General features: G+C 49.9%; 1 protein-coding gene across 2 annotated transcripts; it reads left to right on the forward strand.

Annotated features, from left to right (window-relative positions):
• Positions 1 to 431: 431 nt before the first annotated feature.
• Positions 432 to 15,136, forward strand: LOC120909369 (oocyte zinc finger protein XlCOF7.1-like). Of its 2 annotated transcripts, none has more exons than XM_040321126.1 (9): positions 432 to 505; positions 1,610 to 1,728; positions 2,217 to 2,402; positions 5,151 to 5,226; positions 5,608 to 5,726; positions 7,716 to 7,806; positions 9,707 to 9,894; positions 9,970 to 10,057; positions 14,125 to 15,136. In XM_040321126.1, exons 2-9 carry the CDS (start codon positions 1,651 to 1,653, stop codon positions 15,057 to 15,059), a joined length of 1,761 nt encoding a protein of 586 aa, XP_040177060.1. In that variant the 5' UTR covers positions 432 to 505; positions 1,610 to 1,650; the 3' UTR covers positions 15,060 to 15,136. The 2 variants fall into 2 exon arrangements, with proteins under 2 accessions (XP_040177060.1, XP_040177061.1); XM_040321127.1 differs by lacking the exon at positions 432 to 505 and adding an exon at positions 598 to 924.
• Positions 15,137 to 22,960: the final 7,824 nt, after the last annotated feature.

Below are 22,960 nucleotides of genomic sequence, written 5' to 3' on the forward strand. Positions count from 1 at the left end.
TCGGAAGACTGTCAATCAAGAAGGAACGCTTAGTCCCGAAGACCTATACCCGGAAGCGACGGAGAAGATGCATCTCGAAAACGGTAAGTACAGCTCATATTTTAAAACAACTAGCCGATTCCCCTAGACAAAACGAGCATCCATCTAAGGGGAAAAATTGTTTTATGGGTGAACTCCCGCTTTAAGTGGTTTATAGACTCCAAAGCAACAGTTACCTGTGTTTGGTATTAAAGGGCATTTCGCCCTCAACAAAGATGGCGATGTCTAACGTCACAACAGAAGCTCGGTTACTTGCGTCTTCGATTCTGGAACCATTTTCTTGTGGATCAGCATGAAACCCTAACTCTATGGTCTACAACAAAATGGCTGCTGGGTGGCTTCATTGAGTGTGAGCTCCTTTTGCCCTCTAGTGGTCATTGGCAAAAGACTACATTTCCCATCCACCCCTGCACTCTCACGTCCATTGTGGTGTCATAAGCAGCAGCCAAGCATGTAGAAGAGGAAGGTATGTTGTAGCAATGCAATGGAGCATCTGGTGGTCGTATGAACTTCCAGAGACGATGAGAATCGTTGGGGGGGGGGGGGGTCCAGGCAGGGACAGGCGGTTATTCTGGGGGCTCCTGGTTTAAGTTTTGGGGGCTCCTCCTCCTTTAAATGGCAGCTCCACCTGCTTGTTAAGGTTGGAGAGGGTCTTGTGATGCGAGCCCGATATCTACATTTCGGGACGTAAGCCTCAAGGGTGGAGACCTCTAGTGGCTTAGAGTTGACCTCTCGCGTCTCATGTGTGAGGCCACCATTACGGAGAACGTAGCGGTTGAGCATTAGGCTCCCCACACACATTACAATCTGATTGTACAATCTGCTATTACAAGTTTGTAGTGCAAGGGCCTGCCTGATTGGAAACCGATCGATTGGACAGTCTAGGTAGGTCCTCCGTATTACTTAATTTTTTGTAGATTTAACCCTTTCGCTTCCAGACTTGTTTTTTTTTCGCACATACGTTAAAAAATTTTTTTTAGGCCTGAAGATTATGTAAAGCCCCCTATTGACTGCAATGCAAAATTGTGTCCCAATGACTACAATATCGGATCCGATTGACTGCAATGCAAAATTACATTCCATTTTCATCAATGCAAAAACACCCCCTATTGACTGCAGTGCAAAATCGCGTCCTATTGACTGCAATGCAAACTGTGCCATCATTTATCGCCACTGTGCCCATCAATTGTCACCACTGTGCCATGCCATTAAACGCAGCCACTGTGCCCATCAATTGTCGCCACTGTGCCCATCAATTGTCGCCACTGTGCCCATCAATTGTCACCACTGTGCCCAGCAATTGTCACCACTGTGCCCAGCAATTGTCACCACTGTGCCATGCCAAACGCAGCCACTGTGCCATCAATTGTTACCACTGTGCCCATCAATTGTCACCACTGTGCCCATCAATTGTCGCCACTGTGCCCATCAATTTTCACCACTCTGCCCAGCAATTGTCACCACTATGCCATCAAACGCAGCCACTGTGCCCATCAATTGTAGCCACTGTGCCCTGTAAAGTGATGTTAATGACGACCCAGCCTGTGCTCGATTTTTGTTTTACTTGCAGAGCCTTCAAGTCCCCCTACCGGTGTTTCCAAAATCTTCGAGATGGAGAAGGACAAGATGGACGTGACTAGAAGGTTCTTCAGTCTCACTTTGGAGATCATCTACCTGCTGACCGGAGAGGTGAGGAGGATTCTGGGAGGTCACATGACATCACTCTTATCTCTATTAATAAAACACAGACCTGACCGGAGAGGTGAGGAGGATTCTGGGAGGTCACATGACATCACTCTTATCTCTATTAATAAAAACACAGACCGGAGAGGTGAGGAGGATTCTGGGAGGTCACATGACATCACTCTTATCTCTATTAATAAAACACACACCTGACTGGAGAGGTGAGGAGGATTCTGGGAGGTCACATGACATCGCTCTTATCTCTATTAATAAAACACAGAGCTGACTGGAGAGGTGAGGAGGATTCTGGGAGGTCACATGACATCACTCTTATCTCTATTAATAAAACACAGACCTGACCGGAGAGGTGAGGAGGATTCTGGGAGGTCACATGACATCACTCTTATCTCTATTAATAAAACACAGACCTGACCGGAGAGGAGAGGAGGATTCTGGGAAGTCACGTGTGTTTTTGCTGCGATGTTTCCATGTAGGATTTCATGGTGGTGAGAGAATCTGGTGAGCTGATCTCGCGCAGGATGAATCGTATTTTTTCTGATGGCTCCAATGACAGTCGAGGTGCAACGGTTGGCTTGAAACCTCTCGCACCCCCAGGCGGAAGAAATAACGACAACGTCTTGAAACTGACCAGCAAAATCGTTCATCTGCTGACAGGAGAGGTGAGCGGTGCCGGGAATTCTGGGACATTATCCAGTAACAGACAAGGGATGTGTTCGGATGGTGACTGTATCTAGGGCTGCCAATAAGGGGGAACCACCGGCCCTCCTGGGACCTGGCCACATGAGTTCAGCTGAGGTGCCCAGGCAGCTGACAAGCAGGGCGAATCAGATAGTGAGGGTGATCGGTGCGGCAGAAGGGGGCAATTTCTGGAACCGACCCCTGTGTGGCTCTCCCTGCCGCAGCTGAAAGCTGGCTTCTCTCCTCTCACTGGCTTTCAGCTGCTGCAGGGAGCGGCACATGGGGGGGGGTCGGTTCCAGTACCTGCCCCCTTCCGCCGCACCGATCACCCTCCCTGTCAAGGATCAGATTGCCCCAGGGCCACCTGTGTGTGTCGCTTTCCCCCACAACATTGCTGGCTTCTCCTCCCCTCCATCCCACCGGATTTTAGCTGCTGCAGGGAGAGCCACATAAGGGAATCGGTTTCAGCATTTGCCCCCCTCCGGAGCACCGATCACCCTCCCTGTCTAGGATACAATTCCCCCTGCTGCCCGCACCCCCCCCCCTGTGTGCTGCTTTCCCCCACAACATTTCTATATTCTCCTCCTCTCCCTCCCGTCAGCTTTCAGCTGCTGCAGGGAGAGCCACATAAGGGGATCGGTTTCAGTAATTTCCCCCCTCCACCACACCGATCACCTTCCCTGTCTAGGATACAATTCCCCCTGCTGCCCGGGTCCTCCTTGTGTGTCGCTTTCCCCCACAACATTACTGGCTTCTCCTCCTCTCCCTCCCGTCAGCTTTCAGCTGCTGCAGGGAGAGCCACATAAAAGGACCGGTTTCAGTAATTTCATCCCTTCACCACACTGATCACCTTCCCTGTCCAGGATCCAATTCCCCCTGCTGCCCGGACCCCCCCTGTGTGCTGCTTTCCCTCACAACATTGCTGGCTTCCCCTCCTCTCCCACCGGCTTTCAGCTGCTGCAGGGAGAGCCACATAAGGGGATCGGTTTCAGCATTTGCCCCCCTCCGGAGCACCGATCACCCTCCCTGTCCAGGATACAATTTCCCCTACTGCCCGGGTCCTCCTTGTGTGTCGCTTTCCCCCACAACATTTCTGGCTTCTCCTCCTCTCCCTCCCGTCAGCTTTCAGCTGCTGCAGGGAGAGCCACATAAAAGGACCGGTTTCAGTAATTTCCCCCCTCCACCACACCGATCATTCTCCCTGTCCAGGATACAATTCCCCCAGCTGGCCGGACCCCCCCCCCCCCCCCGTGTGCTGCTTTCCCTCACAACATTGCTGGCTTCCCCTCCTCTCCCTTCCCGCCGGATTTCAGCTGCTGCAGGGAGAGCCACATAAGGGGATCGGTTTCAGCATTTGCCCCCCCCCTCCGGAGCACCGTTCACCCTCCTTGTCCAGGATACAATTCCCCCTACTGCCCTGGCCCCCCCTGTGTGCTGATTTCCCCCACAACATTTCTGGCTTCTCCTCTCCCTCCCATCAGCTTTCAGCTGCTGCAGGGAGAGCCACATAAAAGGACCGGTTTCAGTAATTTCCCCTCTCCACCACACTGATCACCTTCCCTGTCCAGGATCAGATTCCCCCAGGGCCCCCCTGTGTGCTGATTTCCCTCACAACATTTCTTGCTTCCCCTCCTCTCCCTCCTGCCGGCTTTCAGCTGCTGCAGGGAGAGCCACATAAAAGGACCGGTTTCAGTAATTTCCCCCCTCCACCACACCGATCACCTTCCCTATCCAGGATCCAATTCCCCCTGCTGCCCGGCCCCCCCCTGTGTGCTGCTTTCCCTCACAACATTTCTGACTTCCCCTCCTCTCCATCTCATCATCTTTCAGCTGCTGCAGGGAGAGCCACATAAGGGGACCGGTTTCAGTAATTTCCCCCCTCCACCACACCGATCACCTTCCCTGTCTAGGATACAATTCCCCCTGCTGCCCGGGCCCCCCCTGTGTGCTGCTTTCCTTCACAACATTTCTGACTTCCCCTCCTCTTCCTCCCGCTGGCTTTCAGCTGCTGCAGGGAGAGCCACATAAGGGAATCAGTTTCAGCATTTGCCCCCCCCCCCTCCGGAGCACCGATCACCTTCCCTGTCCAGGATACAATTTCCCCTACTGCCCGGGTCCTCCTTGTGTGTCGCTTTCCCCCACAACATTTCTGGCTTCTCCTCCTCTCCCTCCCGTCAGCTTTCAGCTGCTGCAGGGAGAGCCACATAAAAGGAACGGTTTTAGTAATTGCCCCTCTCCACCTCACTGATCACCTTCCCTGTCCAGGATCAGATTCCCCCTGCCCCCCAGGGCCCCCCTGTGTGCTGATTTCCCTCACAACATTCTGGCTTCTCCTCCTCTCCCTCTTGCCGGCTGCTGCGGGCACACAAGAGGATCGTTTCAGGACGAAGACCGGGGGGGGGGCGGCAAATATCATATTTATCGACCCCTTTTCCTTTTCTAAATGACCACAGCGAGTGACCGTGTTCGTTCATAACCGAAGCATAGTAAACTTTGTTCCCTGTGCTTCAGTTTGTGAATAAACAGGAAGTCTCTGTACGGAGCGCTCCCTGTTCACTCATCCGCAGTTCAGCTGGGGCTGCAGAGAAAAGATTGAGGAATCGATGTCCTGTCTAAAAAATTAGACTGGACAGCCCCCCCCCCCCCCCCCCCCCACGTGGCAGCGCTGGCTGTATCATTGTGTGTGTCAGGTTCCTATAAGGTGTCACGGTGTCTTTCTCTCCGCACAGGTTCGGCGGTTTGTAGGGCATGAAGATGGAAGCAATGAGGACATCATCCAGGGATCCCAATTTGCCCCACCTCTAGGTCAGAAGATTCAGTATATCTGTATATTGTTGTTTACATTTTCATTACATACCGTGTTTTACACACTGTGATGTCATCACTGGCTTGTGGGAGGGGCCAGTAGGGTGCTGTACAGAGCTTCCTGAAAACATCACAGCACCTTGCCCCGGTACTCTAGTGCACTGGCTCATGGGCGGAGTTATGCAAATGTCATAATGTCCGGATGGGTGGGTATGAGTCTGGAGGACACGGTGTATTTGCAGGCAGGCTGCCCTAGGTACCGCCCACATGCCGAGCCTCCATAACTGATAGAACTAAAATCCAATGAACGGCCAGGGACGGGCTAGATGTTGCTGGACCTCCTCCAGCCAGGAATGAAAGACGAATTTCTGTTTCCTACAGATGGATCCAGTAATGGGAACCCACCGGGGAGATGTCGCCGTCCTCTGTATTCCCGGGACTCCTCGGAGGAGGAGGAGGGGGAGGAGGAGGATCGCTCGATGGAAGAGGATGACCATCATGTAGGTGCAACTGGGGACTTTGACCTCTGAGCCCTGCGTTACACACTCCTGACCTCTGAGCCCTGCGTTGCATACTCCTGACCTCTGAGCCCTGCGTTACACACTCCTGACCTCTGAACCCTGCGTTACACACTCCTGACCTCTGAACCCTGCGTTACACACTCCTGACCTCTGAAACCTGCGTTGCATACTCCTGACCTACGAACCCTGTGTTACACACTCCTGACCTATGAACCCTGCGTTACACACTCCTGACCTATGAACCCTGCGTTACACACTCCTGACCTCTGAAACCTGCGTTGCATACTCCTGACCTACGAACCCTGCGTTACACACTCCTGACCTCTGAACCCTGCGTTACACACTCCTGACCTCTGAACCCTGCGTTACACACTTCTGACCTATGAACCCTGCGTTACACACTCCTGACCTATGAACCCTGCGTTACACACTCCTGACCTATGAACCCTGCGTTACACACTCCTGACCTATTAACCCTGCGTTACACACTCCTGACCTCTGCACTCTGCGTTGCATACTAGTGACCTCTGTTACATACTACTGACCTCTGTTACATACTACTGACCTCTGTTACATACTACTGACCTCTGTTAGATACTACTGGCCTCTGCACTCTTCATTACATACTATTGACCCCTGCACTCTGTGTTACATACTACGACCTCTGCTTTACATACTACTGACCTCGGAACTCTGGGATACACACTGGTGACCTCTGAACTCTGCGTTACATACTCCTGACCTCAGCTTTACATGCTACTGACCTCTGCACTCTGCGTTGCATACTACTGAGCCCTGCACTCAGTGTTACATACTACAGACCCCTGCGTTACATACTGCTGACCTCTGCATTACATACTACTGACCTCTGCCTCTGCACTCTGCGTTGCGTACTACTGACCTCTGTTACATACTACTGACCTCTGTTACATACTACTGACCTCTGCACTCTTCATTACATACTATTGACCCCTGCACTCTGTGTTACATACTACCGACCTCAGCTTTACATGCTACTGACCTTTGCACTCTGCATTACATACTTCTGACCTCTGCACTCTGCGTTGCATACTACTGAGCCCTGCACTCAGTGTTACATACTACAGACCCCTGCGCTACATTCTACTGACCTCTGCGCTACATTCTACTGACCTCTGCGCTCTGTGTTGCATACTACTGACCTCTGTGTTACATACTACTGACCTCTGCATTACATAATACTGACCTCTGCACTCTGTGTTACATAATACTGACCTCTGCACTCTGTGTTACATAATACTGACCTCTGCACTCTCTGTTACATAGTACTGACCTCTGTGTTACATTCTACTGACCTCTGTGTTACATACTACTGACCTCTGCACTCTGCGTTACATACTACTGACCTCTGCACTCTCTGTTACATACTACTGACCTCTGCACTCTCTGTTACATACTACTGACCTCTGTGTTACATACTACTGACCTCTGCACTCTGCGTTACATACTACTGACCTCTGTGTTACATTCTACTGACCTCTGTGTTACATACTACTGACCTCTGCACTCTGCGTTACATACTACTGACCTCTGCACTCTCTGTTACATACTACTGACCTCTGCACTCTCTGTTACATACTACTGACCTCTGTGTTACATACTACTGACCTCTGCACTCTGCGTTACATACTACTGACCTCTGTGTTACATACTACTGACCTCTGCGCTCTGCGTTACATACTACTGACCTCTGTGTTACATACTACTGACCTCTGCACTCTCTGTTACATACTACTGACCTCTGCACTCTCTGTTACATACTACTGACCTCTGCACTCTCTGTTACATACTACTGACCTATGTGTTACATTCTACTGACCTCTGCACTCTGTGTTACATACTACTGACCTCTGCACTCTCTGTTACATACTACTGACCTATGTGTTACATTCTACTGACCTCCTTGTGTTGTGATGTTGTTTTCCTCAGGGTGACAATGTAATCAGCATTAAGGTTGAAGATGAAGAAGATCCCTTGATGAGGGGCGGCGAGAAGAAACGTCCCTTAGAGATCAGCACAGGTGAGTAGTAAACAATAGGAGGTCTCGGAATTTGGCACAGCCATCAGTAATGTGTCTTCTATGTGTGACACGTCATTCTTTATTTACTTCCTATGATAATCATTGCCATCTAGTGGCCATAATGCAGTATCACCCTGATTGCGACATTTCAGAAAAATCCTGCATTATGACCACTAGGCGGAGCTGATCATATACCGTATATACTCGAGTATAAGCCGACTCTTTCCACACATTTTCTTTATGCTGAAAAAGCCCCTCGGCTTATACTGGAGTGACGGCCCTCCACTGTAACAAAGCCCCGCCTCCTCCTCATCCGTGATAGACGGAACACTGATGCAATGCTGGGAAACTGAATCCGTGTTCCATCTATCACGGACGAGGAGGAGGAGGCGGGGCTTTGTTACAGCGGAGGGCCGCCGAACAGTTAAGACTGCGTGACGCAGCGGGAAACCGTAATCAAAGGTGTATGAGGCTGCAGATGGGCACTGATGATGCAGATGGGAACAGTGAGGGTGCAAATGGGCACAGTAAGGCTGCAGATGGGCACATTGAGGCTGCAGTAGGGCACCGAAGATGCAGATGGGCACTGATGATACAGATGGGCACAGTGAGGCTGCAGATGGGCACTGATGATACAGATGGGCACAGTGAGGCTGCAGATAAGCACTGATGATACAGATGGGCACAGTGGGGGTGCAGATGGGCACAGTGAGGCTGCAGATAAGCACTGATGATACAGATGGGCACAGTGGGGGTGCAAATGGGCACAGTGAGTCTGGAGATGGGCACAGTGAGTCTGGAGATGGGCACAGTGAGGCTGCAGATGGGCATTGATGATGCAGATGGGCACAGTGGGGCTGCAGATGGGCACTGACGATGCTGCAGATGGGCACTGATGATGCTGCAGATAAGCACTGATGATACAGATGGGCACAGTTGTGGTGCAAATGGGCACAGTGGGGGTGCAGATGGGCACAGTGAGGCTGGAGATGGGCACAGTGAGGCTGGAGATGGGAACAGTGAGGCTGGAGATGGACACAGTGAGGCTGGAGATGGGCACAGTGAGGCTGCAGATGGGCACAGTGAGGCTGCAGATGGGCAGGGTGAGGCTGCAGATGGGCAGAGTGAGGCTGCAGATGGGTACAGATGATGCAGATGAGCACAGCGAGGCTACAGATGGGCACAGTGGGGCTGCAGATGGGCATTGTTTACCAGTAGCTGCTTCATTTCCCACCCTAGGCTTATACTCGAGTCAATACGTTTTCCCAGTTTTTTGTGGTAAAATTGGGTGCCTCGGCCTATATTCAGATCGGCTTATACTCGGATCGGCTTATATTCGGATCGGCTTATACTCGGATCGGTTTATATTCGGATCGTCTTATCTTCGGATCGGCTTATATTTGGATCGGCTTATACTCGGATCGGCTTATATTCAGATCGGCTTATATTCGGATCGGCTTATACTCGGATCGGTTTATATTGGGATCGGCTTATATTTGGATCGGCTTATACTCGGATCGGCTTATATTCGGATCGGCTTATATTCGGATCGGCTTATACTCGGATCGGTTTATATTGGGATCGGCTTATATTCGGATCGGCTTATACTCGGATCGGTTTATATTGGGATCGGCTTATATTTGGATCGGCTTATACTCGGATCGGCTTATACTCGGATCGGCTTATATTCGGATCGGCTTATACTCGGATCGGCTTATATTCGGATCGGCTTATATTCGGATCGGCTTATACTCGGATCGGTTTATATTCGGATCGGCTTATACTCGAGTATAATATACGGGAACTCGATATGGAAATAAATATCATACTAGGTCTCAGATCCTCCTGGTCGGTGTCCATCGATGGTTAATGGTCGTTCTCTTCCCCTTGTTTCCTACAGACGGATCCAGTAATGGAAATCCACCAGAGAGACGTCCTCTGTCCTCCCGGGACTCCACACCTCGTCCTCTGTACTCCCGGGACTCCACACCCCGTCCTCTGTACTCCCGGGACTCCACACCCCGTCCTCTGTACTCCCGGGACTCCACCCCCCGTCCTCTGTACTCCCGGGACTCCACACCCCGTCAGGTATACTCGGGACTGATGGGCTCATGTCTCCGGATTTCTGAACTCCTTATTCAAACTTTCTTGTTCTTCCTTTAGGCTGAAAACCCGGCGCTTGTCATTGTGCCGCAAGCGCAGGACGGAGACGATGACGCAAAGGGAATTGGGACTTCGGAGGTCACCCCGGGTCAGTAAGGAGACCTTTTTTTCCTCTCTAGTTTTGGGGTCCAGGTTCTAGCTTTGGGGTCCAGGTTCTAGCTTTGGGGTCCAGGTGGGTCAGGTTTAGTCTTTCCTGCCACGTCTCGCCTGGTTCCCGTACTGAACATTCGATGTATAATACCCCCGACACTTCTCAGTAAGCCGTAGTTCCTGTGGAGCGCAACAGTGGGCACCGTTCCTGACTCGGCACGTGTTCACCCCCCCCCCCCCCCGGGGCTGCTGCCTTTCCAGATAAGGAGGGAGCAGTTGAGGGGGACTGCTACTGTAAAAGAGCCCTTAGACGTCTACTTATAAGTAGGGCACTGATGATGCAGATGGGAACAGTGAGGGTGCAAATGGGCAAAGTGAGGCTGCAGAGGGCACAGTGAGGCTGCAGTAGGGCACTGATGATGCAGATGGGAACAGTGAGGGTGCAAATGGGCAAAGTGAGGCTGCAGAGGGCACAGTGAGGCTGCAGTAGGGCACTGATGATGCAGATGGGCACAGTGAGGGTGCAGATGGGCACAGTGAAGCTGCAGATGAGCACTGATGATACAGATGGGCACAGTGAGGCTGCAGATGGGCACTGATAATACAGATGGGCACAGTGAGGGTGAAACACAGCTTCCCCATTCTTCACTGTGGCGCCGTCATCGATCGTGTGTGCCCTTATATAGGGAATCACAATCGATGACATCACACCTACAGCCACACCCCCCCTACAGTTAGAAACACAGATGAGGTCACACTTAACCCCTTCAGCGCCCCCTTGTGGTTAACTCCCAAACTGCAATTATCATTTTCACAGTAAACAATGCATTTTTTGCTGTGAAAATGACAATGGTCCCAAAAATGTGTCAAAATTGTCCAAAGTGTCCGCCGTAATGTCGCAGTCACGAAAAAAATCGCTGATCGCCGCCATTAGTAGTAAAAAAATTTTTTTTTATAAAAATGCAATAGAACTATCCCCTAAAAATAGGTAGAAGAATACGTATCAGCCTAAACTGAGGGAAAAAAAAGTTTTTATATATATTTTTGGGGGATATTTATTAGGGTTGTCCCGATACCACTTTTTTAGGACTGAGTACAAGTACCGATACTTTTTTCCAAGTACTCGCCGATACCGAATACCGATCCCTTTTTTTTTTTCAATGTCATGTGGCAGTTTGACAGATGGGGACTGATAGGTGGCACTGACAGGTGTCTGGCACTGATAGGCAGCACTTATGGGCACTGACTGGTGGCTGGCACTGATAGGCGGCACTTATGGGCACTGACTGGTGGCTGGAGCTGATGGGCACTAATAGGTGGCTGGCACTGATAGGTGGCACTTGTGGGCACTGATAGATGGCACTAATTGCACTGATAGGTGGCACTTGTGGGCACTGATAGATGGCACTAATTGCATTAATAGGTGGCACTTGTGGGCACTGATAGGTGGCACTTGTGGGCACTGATAGATGGCACTAATTGCATTAATAGGTGGCACTTGTGGGCACTGATAGGTGGCACTTGTGGGCACTGATAGATGGCACTAATTGCACTGATAGGTGGCACTTGTGGGCACTGATAGATGGCACTAATTGCACTGATAGGTGGCACTTGTGGGCACTGATTGCACTGACAGGTGGCACTTGTGGGCACTGATTGCACTGACAGGTGGCTGGCACTGAAATGCTGCGAAAAATTACACTGAATTTATAAAAAAAAAAAAAAAATGCTGCAACGCCCATCTTGGTACACCCTGCACTCCGCTGCAGTAAGCAGCAGCAGACATCTTGTTACACCCAGCCCATATAGCTCAGGCTGGGTGTAACAAGAGGTCTGCTGCTGCTTACTGCAGCGGAGTGCAGGGTGTACCAAGATGAGTGTAGGGACGTTCAGCTGCTGACATGTTACACAGACCCCTCCCCCTACAGTGCAGACCCCCTCCCCCTTACAATACAGACCTCCCCCTTACAATATAGACCCCCCCTACAATAAAGATCCCCCCCTACAATAGACACCCCCTACAATAAAGACACCCCCCCTTCCTACAATACAGATCCCCCCCCACTTCAGACCCGTAATGCTGTGCACCTCGGCAGCTCCCTGTCACCGCCATGTCGCCCGCTGTCCTCTTCAGTCGCGGAAGGGGAGAAGCGGCCCGACAACCCCCCAGCGTGTGCTGCCCGCCCCCCTCTACAGCCAAACTCCGCCTGCACTCCCCCCGCCCTCTCCTGCCTTCCCCAGACACTGACTACTCTCCGGCCACAAAAATGAAAGTCTCTGGGAAGCATCGGGAGCAATTTGCACGAGTGCAAGTACTCGCGCAAATGCTCTGTATCATTCCCCATACCTGATACTAGTATCGGTATCGGGACGACCCTAATATTTATTATAGAAAAAAGTAAAAAATATCGAATTTTTTTCAAAATTGTCGCTCTATTTTTGTTTATAGCGCAAAACATCAAATACCACCAAAAGAAAGCTCTATTTGTGGGAAAAAAAAGGACGCCAATTTTGTTTGGGAGCCACGTCGCACGACCGCGCAATTGTCAGTTAAAGCGACGCAGTGCCAAAGCGCAAAAACTGGCCGGGTCCTTTAGCTGCCTAAAGGTCCGGGTCTTAAGTGGTTAAAGAAAAAAATTATTTGTTTTATATAAAAAAAAAGAGGAAAGGTTGTGTGCCGTTTCAGTAACCATGTAATGCATTGCATATGCCTCTGACAAAAAATGTATAAATAAAACTAAATTGTCATTTAAAAAAAAAAAAAAAAGGAAAGGGGAGTCACTACTGTCTCTCTTGTTTGTGTAAATTTCAGCTTCAGCTACTGAGCTCTGTAAACATTTTTTATTTAATTTTTTTTGCAACAAAGTAGATAAGGAGAGTCTAGAAAACATCATAAGGAGCAGATGGCGCCATCTGCTGGTTGAAATGAGAAAGGACAATATTCATTGACATATCTCTTATAAAATGACATATGACATAAAGTATATTAAAGTTTAAAACATGAAAGGACTTTTTGAAACTATAATAGCAAAACAACAAATCATTCTTGTTTTTGGAGAAGCCACAGTCCTTTGTATAAAAAAAAAAAGTACTTGCACTTTATGGCGCCCTCCTGGATCTTCCAACAGTTGGAGCAAATGGAAACGTTTGAGTCTCCTCAGCATTTACTCCTCTTGTTTGACACCAATGTAGAGGATCACTGTGGAAGAGGAAACTGAGGAAATGGCCCAATGGCCAGACTGGGCACAGTCGCTTTCCCCTTGCTGTAAAATGAGACATGACAGTCAGTTATTAATTCCGGCTTGAGCCCAGGAGTGACCGGTCCTCTTTACCAGGGCCGCCATCAGGGGGGTACAGGCAGTACACCTGTAATAAGGGGCCCGAAGTTCCCTAGGGGCCCGGATGGCAACCCCCTTTAAAAAAAAAAAACCCTTTTTTTTTTTTTTTTTTTTAATATATATATTTTTTTTATTTAAATTATTTTATTTATATATATATATATATATATATATATATATATATATATATATATATATTTTTTTTTTTTTTTTTCTTTATTAAAGGGCTCAGAGGTCCCCAGGGCTCCATGTGGCAAACCTCCTTTTTTTATATTTATTTTTTATGAATATTTTTTTGTTTATAGATTTTATTTTTTATTAAAGGGCCCAGGATGGCAACCCCCTTTTTTTAAATGTTTTTTTTATATATATATATATATTTTTTTTATTAAAGGGCCCAGAGGTTTTTTTTTTTATTATTAAAGGGCCCCCCTTTTTTTATATATATTTTTCTTTATTTCTTCTTTTTTTTTGTAAAGGGCCCCCCTGCTTCTCAATTCGCGGCAGCCCCCCCCCGCTTCTCAATTTCAGGCGGCAGCACCCCCCCCCCGGTTCTCTGCTTCAGGAGGGCCCATGCCTGAAGCTGTGTAAGGGGCCCCATAAATCCTGATGGCGGGGCCCTACTCTTTACCATCTATAAGCAACAAAACGGGTATGGAAAGACAATGGGTTACTGGTGACAACAGCAATGTGTCGTTGATCTCGTGTTCCTCTGGTTCCTCTCCAGATCATGACGGGAAGAACGGTTCTCCTCAGCCCGAAACCTTAGGCTCTCGCCACTCCTCCGCATGGTCATCCGACGAGTTAGTCTCCCCGGAGGGGAAAATCTACGTTTGCTACGAATGCGGCAAGTGCGTCGTCTACGACACCGACCTCCAGGGGGCGGAGGCGGGCGCCCGCTCGGCCCTGTGCTGCGACTGCGACAAAGCCAACCCGTTCAAGCCCTTCGTCTGCGTCAAGTGCGGCAAGTCGTTCTCCAGCAAGATGGTGTTCATGGCCCACCAAAGCGTCCACACCGGCGGGCAGTCCTTCCTGTGCGGCGAGTGCGGGTTGACCTTCTCCAACAAGTCCATCCTGGAGACGCACCGGAGCATTCACACCGGGGACCGGCCCTTCTCCTGCTCGGAGTGCGGGAAGTGCTTCGCCATGAAGGCCAACCTGGTCAAACACCTGAAGGTCCACAAGGGGGAGAAGCCTTTTCCCTGCCAAGAGTGCGGCAAGCGTTTCGGCATGAAGTCCAACTTGGTTAAGCACCAGCGGGTTCACACCGGGGAGAAACCGTTTGAGTGCGCTCATTGCGGGAAGGCCTTCGGCATGAAGTCCAACCTGGTCAAGCACCAGCGAATCCACACGGGCGAAAAACCCTTCGAGTGCCTCGAGTGCGGGAAGTGCTTTGCCAGCCGGTCTAACCTTACCACGCACGAGAAAATCCACACGGGGGAAAAGCCTTTCGCCTGTTGCTTCTGCGGTAAGGGCTTTATCACCAGCTCCGACCTATCGCGGCACCAGAAGACCCATACCGGCGAACGGCCCTTCATGTGCGCCGACTGCGGCAAGACTTTCATTAGCAAGTCCATCCTTACCGCCCATCAGAAATCTCACACAGGAGACGAGCCCGCCCTTACTTTCAACGTTGTTCCCGAGCGTTTGGACAGCTGCTAGGAAGCGCTGATTGGACGACTTTTTATTTAACCCTTTCATGCCTAAGCCTATTTATGACATTTGGTGTTTACAAGTTAAAATCCATATTTTTTTGCTAGAAAATTACTTAGAACCCCTAAACATTATGGGCCAGATTCTTGTAGATTGCCGCATCTTTGCGGCGGCGTAACGTATCTCATTTACGTTACGCCGCCGCAAGTTTTACGGGCAAGTGCTTGATTCACAAAGCACTTGGCTGTAAAGTTGCGGCGGCGTAACGTAAATCCGCCTAATTCAAATGATCCGGGTAGGGGGCGTGGATCATTTAAATTAGGCGCGTTCCCGCGCCGATCGTAGAGCGCATGCTCCGTCGGGAAACTTTCCCGACGTGCATTGCGGCAAATGACGTCGCAAGGACGTCATTTGCTTCAAAGTGAACGTGAATGGCGTCCAGCGCCATTCACGAATCACTTACGCAAAGTACGTACATTTGAAATTTCGCGACGCGGGAACGACGGATATACGTAACATTGGCTGCCCCTGCTAACAGCGAAAGACGCCGTACGGAAACGACGTAAACTGCGTACGCAGGGCTCGCGCAACGTTGTGAATCGGCGTTAGTATGCAATTTGCATACTATACGCTGAGCACAACGGGAACGCCACCTAGCGGCCATCGCAAGAATGCAGCCTAAGATATGCGGGCATAAGAGCCTTATGCCGTGCATATCTTAGGCTGCAGTCGGCGTAACGAGGTTCCTGAATCAGGAGCATTCGTTACGCCGGGGCAAGTAAGCAATTGCGCTGTGTAACTATGGTTACACAGGCGCAATTGCTTCTTGAATCCAGCCCCATATTTTTTGCTAGAAAATTACTTAGAACCCCCAAACATTATGGGCCAGATTCTTGTAGATTGCTGCATCTTTGCGGCGGCGTAACGTATCTCATTTAGGTTACGCCGCCGCAAGTTTTACGGGCAAGTGCTTGATTCACAAAGCACTTGCCTGTAAAGTTGCGGCGGCGTAACGTAAATCCCCCGGCGCAAGCCCGCCTAATTCAAATGATCCGGGTAGGGGGCGTGGATCATTTATATTAGGCGCGTTCCCGCGCCAAACGTACTACGCATGCGCCGTCCCTAAAATTTCCCGACGTGCATTGCGCTAAATGACGTCGCAAGGACGTCATTGGTTTCGATGTGAACGTAAATGGCGTCCAGCGCCATTCACGGACAACTTACGCAAACTACGTAAATTTTCAAATTTCGGCGCAGGAACGACGGCCATACTTAACATTGACTGCGCCTCATATACCCAGGGGCAACTTTACGCATCGCAAATCTAACGTAAACGTCGTAAGTTCACTGCGTCGGCCGGGCGTACGTTCGGGAATTCGCGTATCTCGCTCATTTGCATACTCGACGGGGAAAACGACGTCGGCGACACCTAGCGGTGGAAAAAAAAATCGCATTAAAGATCCGACAGCGTAAGAGCCTTACGCCTGTCGGATCTAAGGCTGCATTCACACTGTAACGCCGCGTACGGGACTTGTTTTCAGGCGGCAGGCGTACGGCGTTTTGGCGTTCGGCGTGAGATGTGAACCATCTCATAGACAGCAATGGAAATTCGCCCCTCCAGCGGGACGAGCGTCGCGCTTCAGGTGTATATACGCCGAGGTGTGAATGCAGCCTTATGGTTATCTATGCGTAACTGATTCTATGAATCAGGCGCGTAGATACGACGGGCGGACTCAGAGATACGACGGCGTATCTGCCGATACGCCGGCGTATCTCTTTTGAGAATCTGGCCCTATATATATATATTTTAGCAGAGAATCTAGAGAATAAAATGGCGATTGTTGCAATATTTTATGTCTCACGGTATTTGTGCGGCGGTGTTTCAAACGCAACTTTTTGGGAAAAATTTACTTTCATGAATTAAAAAAAAAAACGAAAAAGTAAAGTTAGCCCAATTTTTTTGCATAATGTGAAAGATGAAGTTACCATGTGAATGAGGCCTTACCATTGCATATGTCTCTGTCAAAAAATGTATAAATAAAAAAAAATTGTTATTTACAAAAAAAGAAAGGAAAGGGGAGTCACTTTGTCGTTTCCCTTGTTTGTGTAAATTTCAGCTTCAGCTACTGAGCTCTGTAAACTGTTTTTTTTTTTTGCAACAAAGTAGATAAGGAGAATCTAGAAAACATAATAAGGAGTAGATGGCGCCATCTGCTGGTTGAAATGAGAAAGGGGAAATATTCCTGGGCATATCTCTTATAAAAATAACTTAAATGATATAAAAGGTTAAAACATGAAAGGACTTTTTCAAACTATAATAACGACATAAAGGTTAGTTTTTTTATCGGAAAAATGTTCGCCGTGCGTGCTCTGAAACTTTCCGGGAAACAAATGTCCGATGGAGGATAATCCTATCAGTGGGCCAGATTCAGGAAGCTATTGTGCCCGCGCAACCATAGGTTGCGCGGCGCAATAGCTGTTTTGCTCCCGCGTAGCGAATGCCCCTGATTCAGGAACATCGCTACGCGGACTGCAGCCTAGGATATGACAGACATAAGCCTCCTTATGCCTTCATATCTCAGGCTGCATTCTTGCGTTGTCCGCTAGGGGGCGCGGCCATTGTGATCGGCGTATAGTATGCAAATTGCATACTACCACCGATTCACAAAAGTTGCGCGGGCCCTGCGCACGCAAGGTACGGAGTTTCCGTACGGCGACTTTAGCGCAAGGTTGCTCCTGCTGTAGCAGGGGCAGCCAATGCTAAAGTATAGCCGCCCTTCCCGCTCGTGAAATTTAAATTTCACGTCGTTTACGTAAGTGATTCGTGAATGGCGCTGGACGCCATTCACGTTCACTTAGAAGCAAATGACGTCCTTGCGACGTCATTTGCCGCAATGCACGTCGGGAAAGTTTCCCGACGGAGCATGCGCTGTTCGCTCGGCGCGGGAGCGCGCCTAATTTAAATGATTCCCGCCCCCGGCGGGATCATTTACATTAGGCAGCCTTACGCCCGGCTATTTAGCATATCGCCCGCGCAATTTACGGAGCTACTGCTCCGTGAATCGCGGGCATATCAAAATATTTGCGTGGGCGCAGAGCAAAAATCGTTGCCCTTTGCCCACGCAAATATTGCGCGGATCTAGCTGAATCTGGCCCAATGTGTACACAAGTCCAAAGTACAAACACGCATGCTCAGAACCAATGATAAAGATCAGACAACAGTAGCAGAAGTTTGCCCAAAGGGTGGCGGTAAAGAGCTGAAAAAACCCTGTGATTTGGTGAAAGTGTTCTGCCGTGTGTATGCAGAACAAGTTCACGGCCATGCCCTTCGGACACAAATCCACGGAAGTCCGATCGTGTGAAAGGGGTCTTAAAAATAAAATGATTTGTTTTATATATAAAAAAAGGAAAGGTTGTGTGCCGTTTCAGTAACCATGTAATGCATTGCATATGTCTCTCTGTCAAAAAATGTATAAACAAAATAAAATTGTTATTTAAAAAAAAAAAAAAAAGAAAGGGGAGTTACTACTGTAAAAAAAAAATGAAAAAGTAAAGTTTGCCCAATTTTTTTGCATAATGTGAAAGATGATGTTACGCCGAGTAAATAGATACCTAACACGTCACGCTTTATAATTGCACGCACTCGTGGAATGGCGACAAACTACGGTAACTAAAAATCTCCATAGGCGACGCTTTAATTTTTTTTTTACGGTTACCAGGTTTGAGTTACAGAGGAGGTCTAGTGCTAGAATTATTGCTCTCGCTCTGACAATCGCGGCGATACCTCACATGTGTGATTTGAACACTGTTTTTATATGCGGGCGCGACTTCCGTATGCGTTTTCTTTGTTGCGTGAGCTTGCGGGGAGGGGGGCGCTTTAAATTTTTTTTTTCTTATTTATTTTATAATATTAAATTTGTTTTTTTTTTTTTTTTTTTTTTTTACGTTTTGATCACTTTTATTGCTGTCACAAGGAATGACAGTAATAGGTGGCGACAGGCAGGGCCGGCCTTAGGTGTTCAGGCGCCCTGTGCGAGCTAATCCTGTGGCGCCCCCCCCCCCCATCTTCACCCCTCACCCCCTGGTCACCTAAACATACACAAAGTGTGTCGGCAAGACACATCCAAACTGGTACACTCACTCATAGGGTGGCTGTCAGCAATAATTGTGGCCCCATATAGCCTACCTCGTGGTGCCCCCATCCCCTGAGGAGGTAAAAAAAGGTGGGAGGAGGGAGGTGAGATAAAGGGGGGAGGAGGCAGGAGAGGGGTTGAAAGAGGGACAGAGAGGAGGGGGTGCTGACAGAGAGGGAGGAGGGGGTGCTGACAGAGAGGGAGGAGGGGGGGTGACAGAGAGGGAGGAGGAGGGGTGACGGAGAGAGAGGGGGGTGACAGAGAGAGAGGGGGGGTGACAGAAGAGAGAGGAGGGGGCTGACAGAGAGAGAGAGGAGGGGGGTGACAGAGATAGGAGGAGGGGGGTGACAGAGATAGGAGGAGGGGGGTGACGGAGAGAGGAGGAGGGGGGTGACGGAGAGAGGAGGAGGGGGGTGACGGAGAGAGGAGGAGGGGGGTGACGGAGAGAGGAGGAGGGGGGTGACGGAGAGAGAGGAGGGGGGTGACGGAGAGAGAGGAGGGGGGTGACGGAGAGAGAGGAGGAGGGGGTGACAGAGAGGGAGGAGGGGGGGTGACAGAGAGGGAGGAGGAGGGGTGACAGAGAGAGAGGGGGGTGACAGAAGAGCGAGGAGGGGGGTGACAGAAAGAGAGGAGGGGGGTGACAGAGAGAGGAGGAGGGGGGTAACGGAGAGAGAGGAGGGGGGTAACGGAGAGAGAGGAGGGGGTGACAGAAGAGAGAGGAGGGGGGTGACGGAGAGAGAGGAGGGGGGTAACGGAGAGAGAGGAGGGGGTGACGGAGAGAGAGGAGGGGGTGACAGAAGAGAGAGGAGGGGGGTGACAGAAAGAGAGGAGGGGGGTGACAGAGAGAGGAGGAGGGGGGTGACGGAGAGAGAGGAGGGGGTGACGGAGAGAGAGGAGGGGGTGACGGAGAGAGAGGAGGGGGTGACAGAAGAGAGAGGAGGGGGGTGACGGAGAGAGAGGAGGGGGGTAACGGAGAGAGAGGAGGGGGTGACGGAGAGAGAGGAGGGGGGTAACGGAGAGAGAGGAGGGGGTGACGGAGAGAGAGGAGGGGGTGACGGAGAGAGAGGAGGGGGAGTTACTCACATTCTGCAAGCTGTGATGGCCTCACGGCGCCCCTGTTGCCCATGGCGCCCTGTGCGGCCGCACAGCTCGCACACCCCAAAGGCAGGCCCTGGCGACAGGTACTCTTTATGGAGGGATCTGGGGACTAAAAGATTCTTAAACGATTCTGAATACTGTGTACTTTTTTTAAATCCGGCGCCATTGGCAGCCGAGAAACCCGGAAGTGACGTCATGACGTCGCTTCCGTGTTTCCATTGCGGAGACTGAATCGAGGCCGTTTACGGCTTAGTTTCAGTCTGCGCATGGACAGTGGAGGCGCCGGATGGAGGATCGGGTCTCCCGGTGGGACGGGAGGCCCGGTCAGAGCGGCGAGAGGCGGCGGGAGGGGGATGTCCCCTCCCGCTCCTCCGGCATTTAGCCACATCGGTTGTTATGTCTGGATAGCCAATCGCCCGCTCTAAACAACGGTATAAGCCGAGGACGCATATATGCGTACGCTCGGCGTGAAAGGGTTAAAGCATGGACGTGTTGCCTTTTTTTTTTTTGTAGCCTTGATCTGATCTTTCATATACAGCGGATCCTCGGATTACAAGCGTAGACCGTTCCAGGATTAGCGGTAGCACTTGGCTACGACTAAGGCTGTTGACGAAACGCGTCAGCTTTGCTGTTTTATTGTTATTGTACCAATAAACAACACTTGAAGGATTACAGATTTGCCGGCTCTTCTTACTAAATAATATATATAATAAAATGTTCTCAGTGTACAAACAGGATCAATTAGGACTGACACCCCGCATCACCGATTGCCGCGTTGCGCGCCACCACGGCTGTTATCCTGCAGGACGTCAATAGACGTCCAGTCAGGATTTCAGAACCACTTCCCGGACGTCAATATACTATTGACCGGGCGGGAAGTGGTTAAAAGCGCATAAACTGCAACTAGGGGGGGCCACATTTCCAAAGTGCCATTTAGGGACACGCCCCCTCTCTCATCTTCCCCCAAAAAAAGATGAGGGGGGGGAATGTAGTCTCGGGGGTGGTTGGGGAGTTTGGCGGCGGGTTATTTGTCAGGTGAATGTGCCACTTGCCACCCGATGCATTTACATCCCGCCCAGTACATCATATGCGTCTTGCTATATACCATATCGTCTTATTTTATATCCAGTCACACGTTCTATTTATAGATGATCTCCATAGGATTCTATTGGAGGGATTTTAGCTGCTTCCTGAGAGGAATTCCGGGCGGCGCGGGGCGCCTCACAAAGGACGACAGGTCCCAGCGTGAGGAATGCAGGACATGCTGGGACTTGTTACTCCTCAAGGGACGAAACGGGATCACCACAAGCTTTGTCTGCGTGGCATTGAGACGGATCGGTGTCTGCACACAGCTCATGTAATACAACCAGAAAAAACATATAAATGTAATAGGATGGAATAAACCAAAAGAAAATATGTATATAAAATAAAGTTCTCAAGGGGGGGTCTAAACGAAACTACAAAATGCTAATCTTCTCATGTGTGTCAAAAAAAAAAAAAAAAATGTAACTCGTTTATTTACTTAAAAAGTAGGATAACATTTTTTTTGAGCTGCACTGATGGGCACCGATGAGGTGGCACTGATGGGCACAGATGAGGTGGCACCGATGAGGTAGCACTGATAGGCACCGATGAGGCAGCACTGATAGGCAGATTTGCGACGCGTAAAGTTTCCCCTGCTATATGAGGGGCAACCAATGCCGTCGTTCCCACGTCGAAATTTAAAAATTTACGTTGTTTGCATAAGTCGTCCGTGAATGGGGGTGGACGCCATTTACGTTCACGTCGAAACCAATGACGTCCTTGCGACATCATTTAGCGCAATGCACGTCGGGAAATTTTAGGGACGGCGCATGCGCAGTACGTTCAGCGCGGGAACGCGCCTAATTTAAACACACCCCACAGAAACGTGCGCACCAAATCCCACGAGCCGACGTGAAAATAACGCGCCCTCTAGCATTGCGTCACCAAACGTGTGAGGGGGTTACTGGCAATTTTTCTTTTTCATTTTTACCTTTTGGAAGTTCTGAAAACTTTTTTTTTTTTTTTCCTGTCAGTCCTCGAAGCCCCGCCTCCTTCTCCTCCACGCCAGTTGCCATCGCAGAAGCTTCATAAACAGCTTAGCTTGCGGAGGAGCTGCCTGTACTTGCCCGCTCGCTGAATTCCCCCGGGCCGTCCGTCTCCCACCGCCGAGTGACTGGTGAGTGGGACTTCGTGTCGCGGCTTGTTCCAGCTTTGTGGCTTGCTCCTCCGATCGTTCTACCTAGAGCCCCGGCGGCATTTTACTCCCCTTCAAATGTCACTCCATCTTTTTTTTCGGCTGAAGAGATCATTTGCGGCGGGATGTTGTAACGATCGATTTTCTAACCGGTTTCTATCACGCTCTGTTAAGCCTCTGCAAGCTCTTAAACGTGCGCAGGTGATGCCCGAGTGTGAATGGAGCTGGGGGCGGAGCTATTGTGCCTCTTGCTTTCTCTGCAGATGGGATATTTAGGTCAGGGGCAGCAAGGCGACTGGCTTTGCATATGTTTATTACTAACTCTTTATGTCCGTTTGAGCTATTGAACTATGTAGAGTGACTCTCAAATGTGGAGGAAGCTGTAATTGGACACATGCGTCTGTTTCATCAGGTGTGAAATCTTGAGGCCAAGAAATGATTTAAATGATTTAATGGTGCGT

Source organism: Rana temporaria, chromosome 8 (genome assembly GCF_905171775.1).
Source record: "Rana temporaria chromosome 8, aRanTem1.1, whole genome shotgun sequence".
Lineage (NCBI taxonomy): Eukaryota > Metazoa > Chordata > Amphibia > Anura > Ranidae > Rana > Rana temporaria.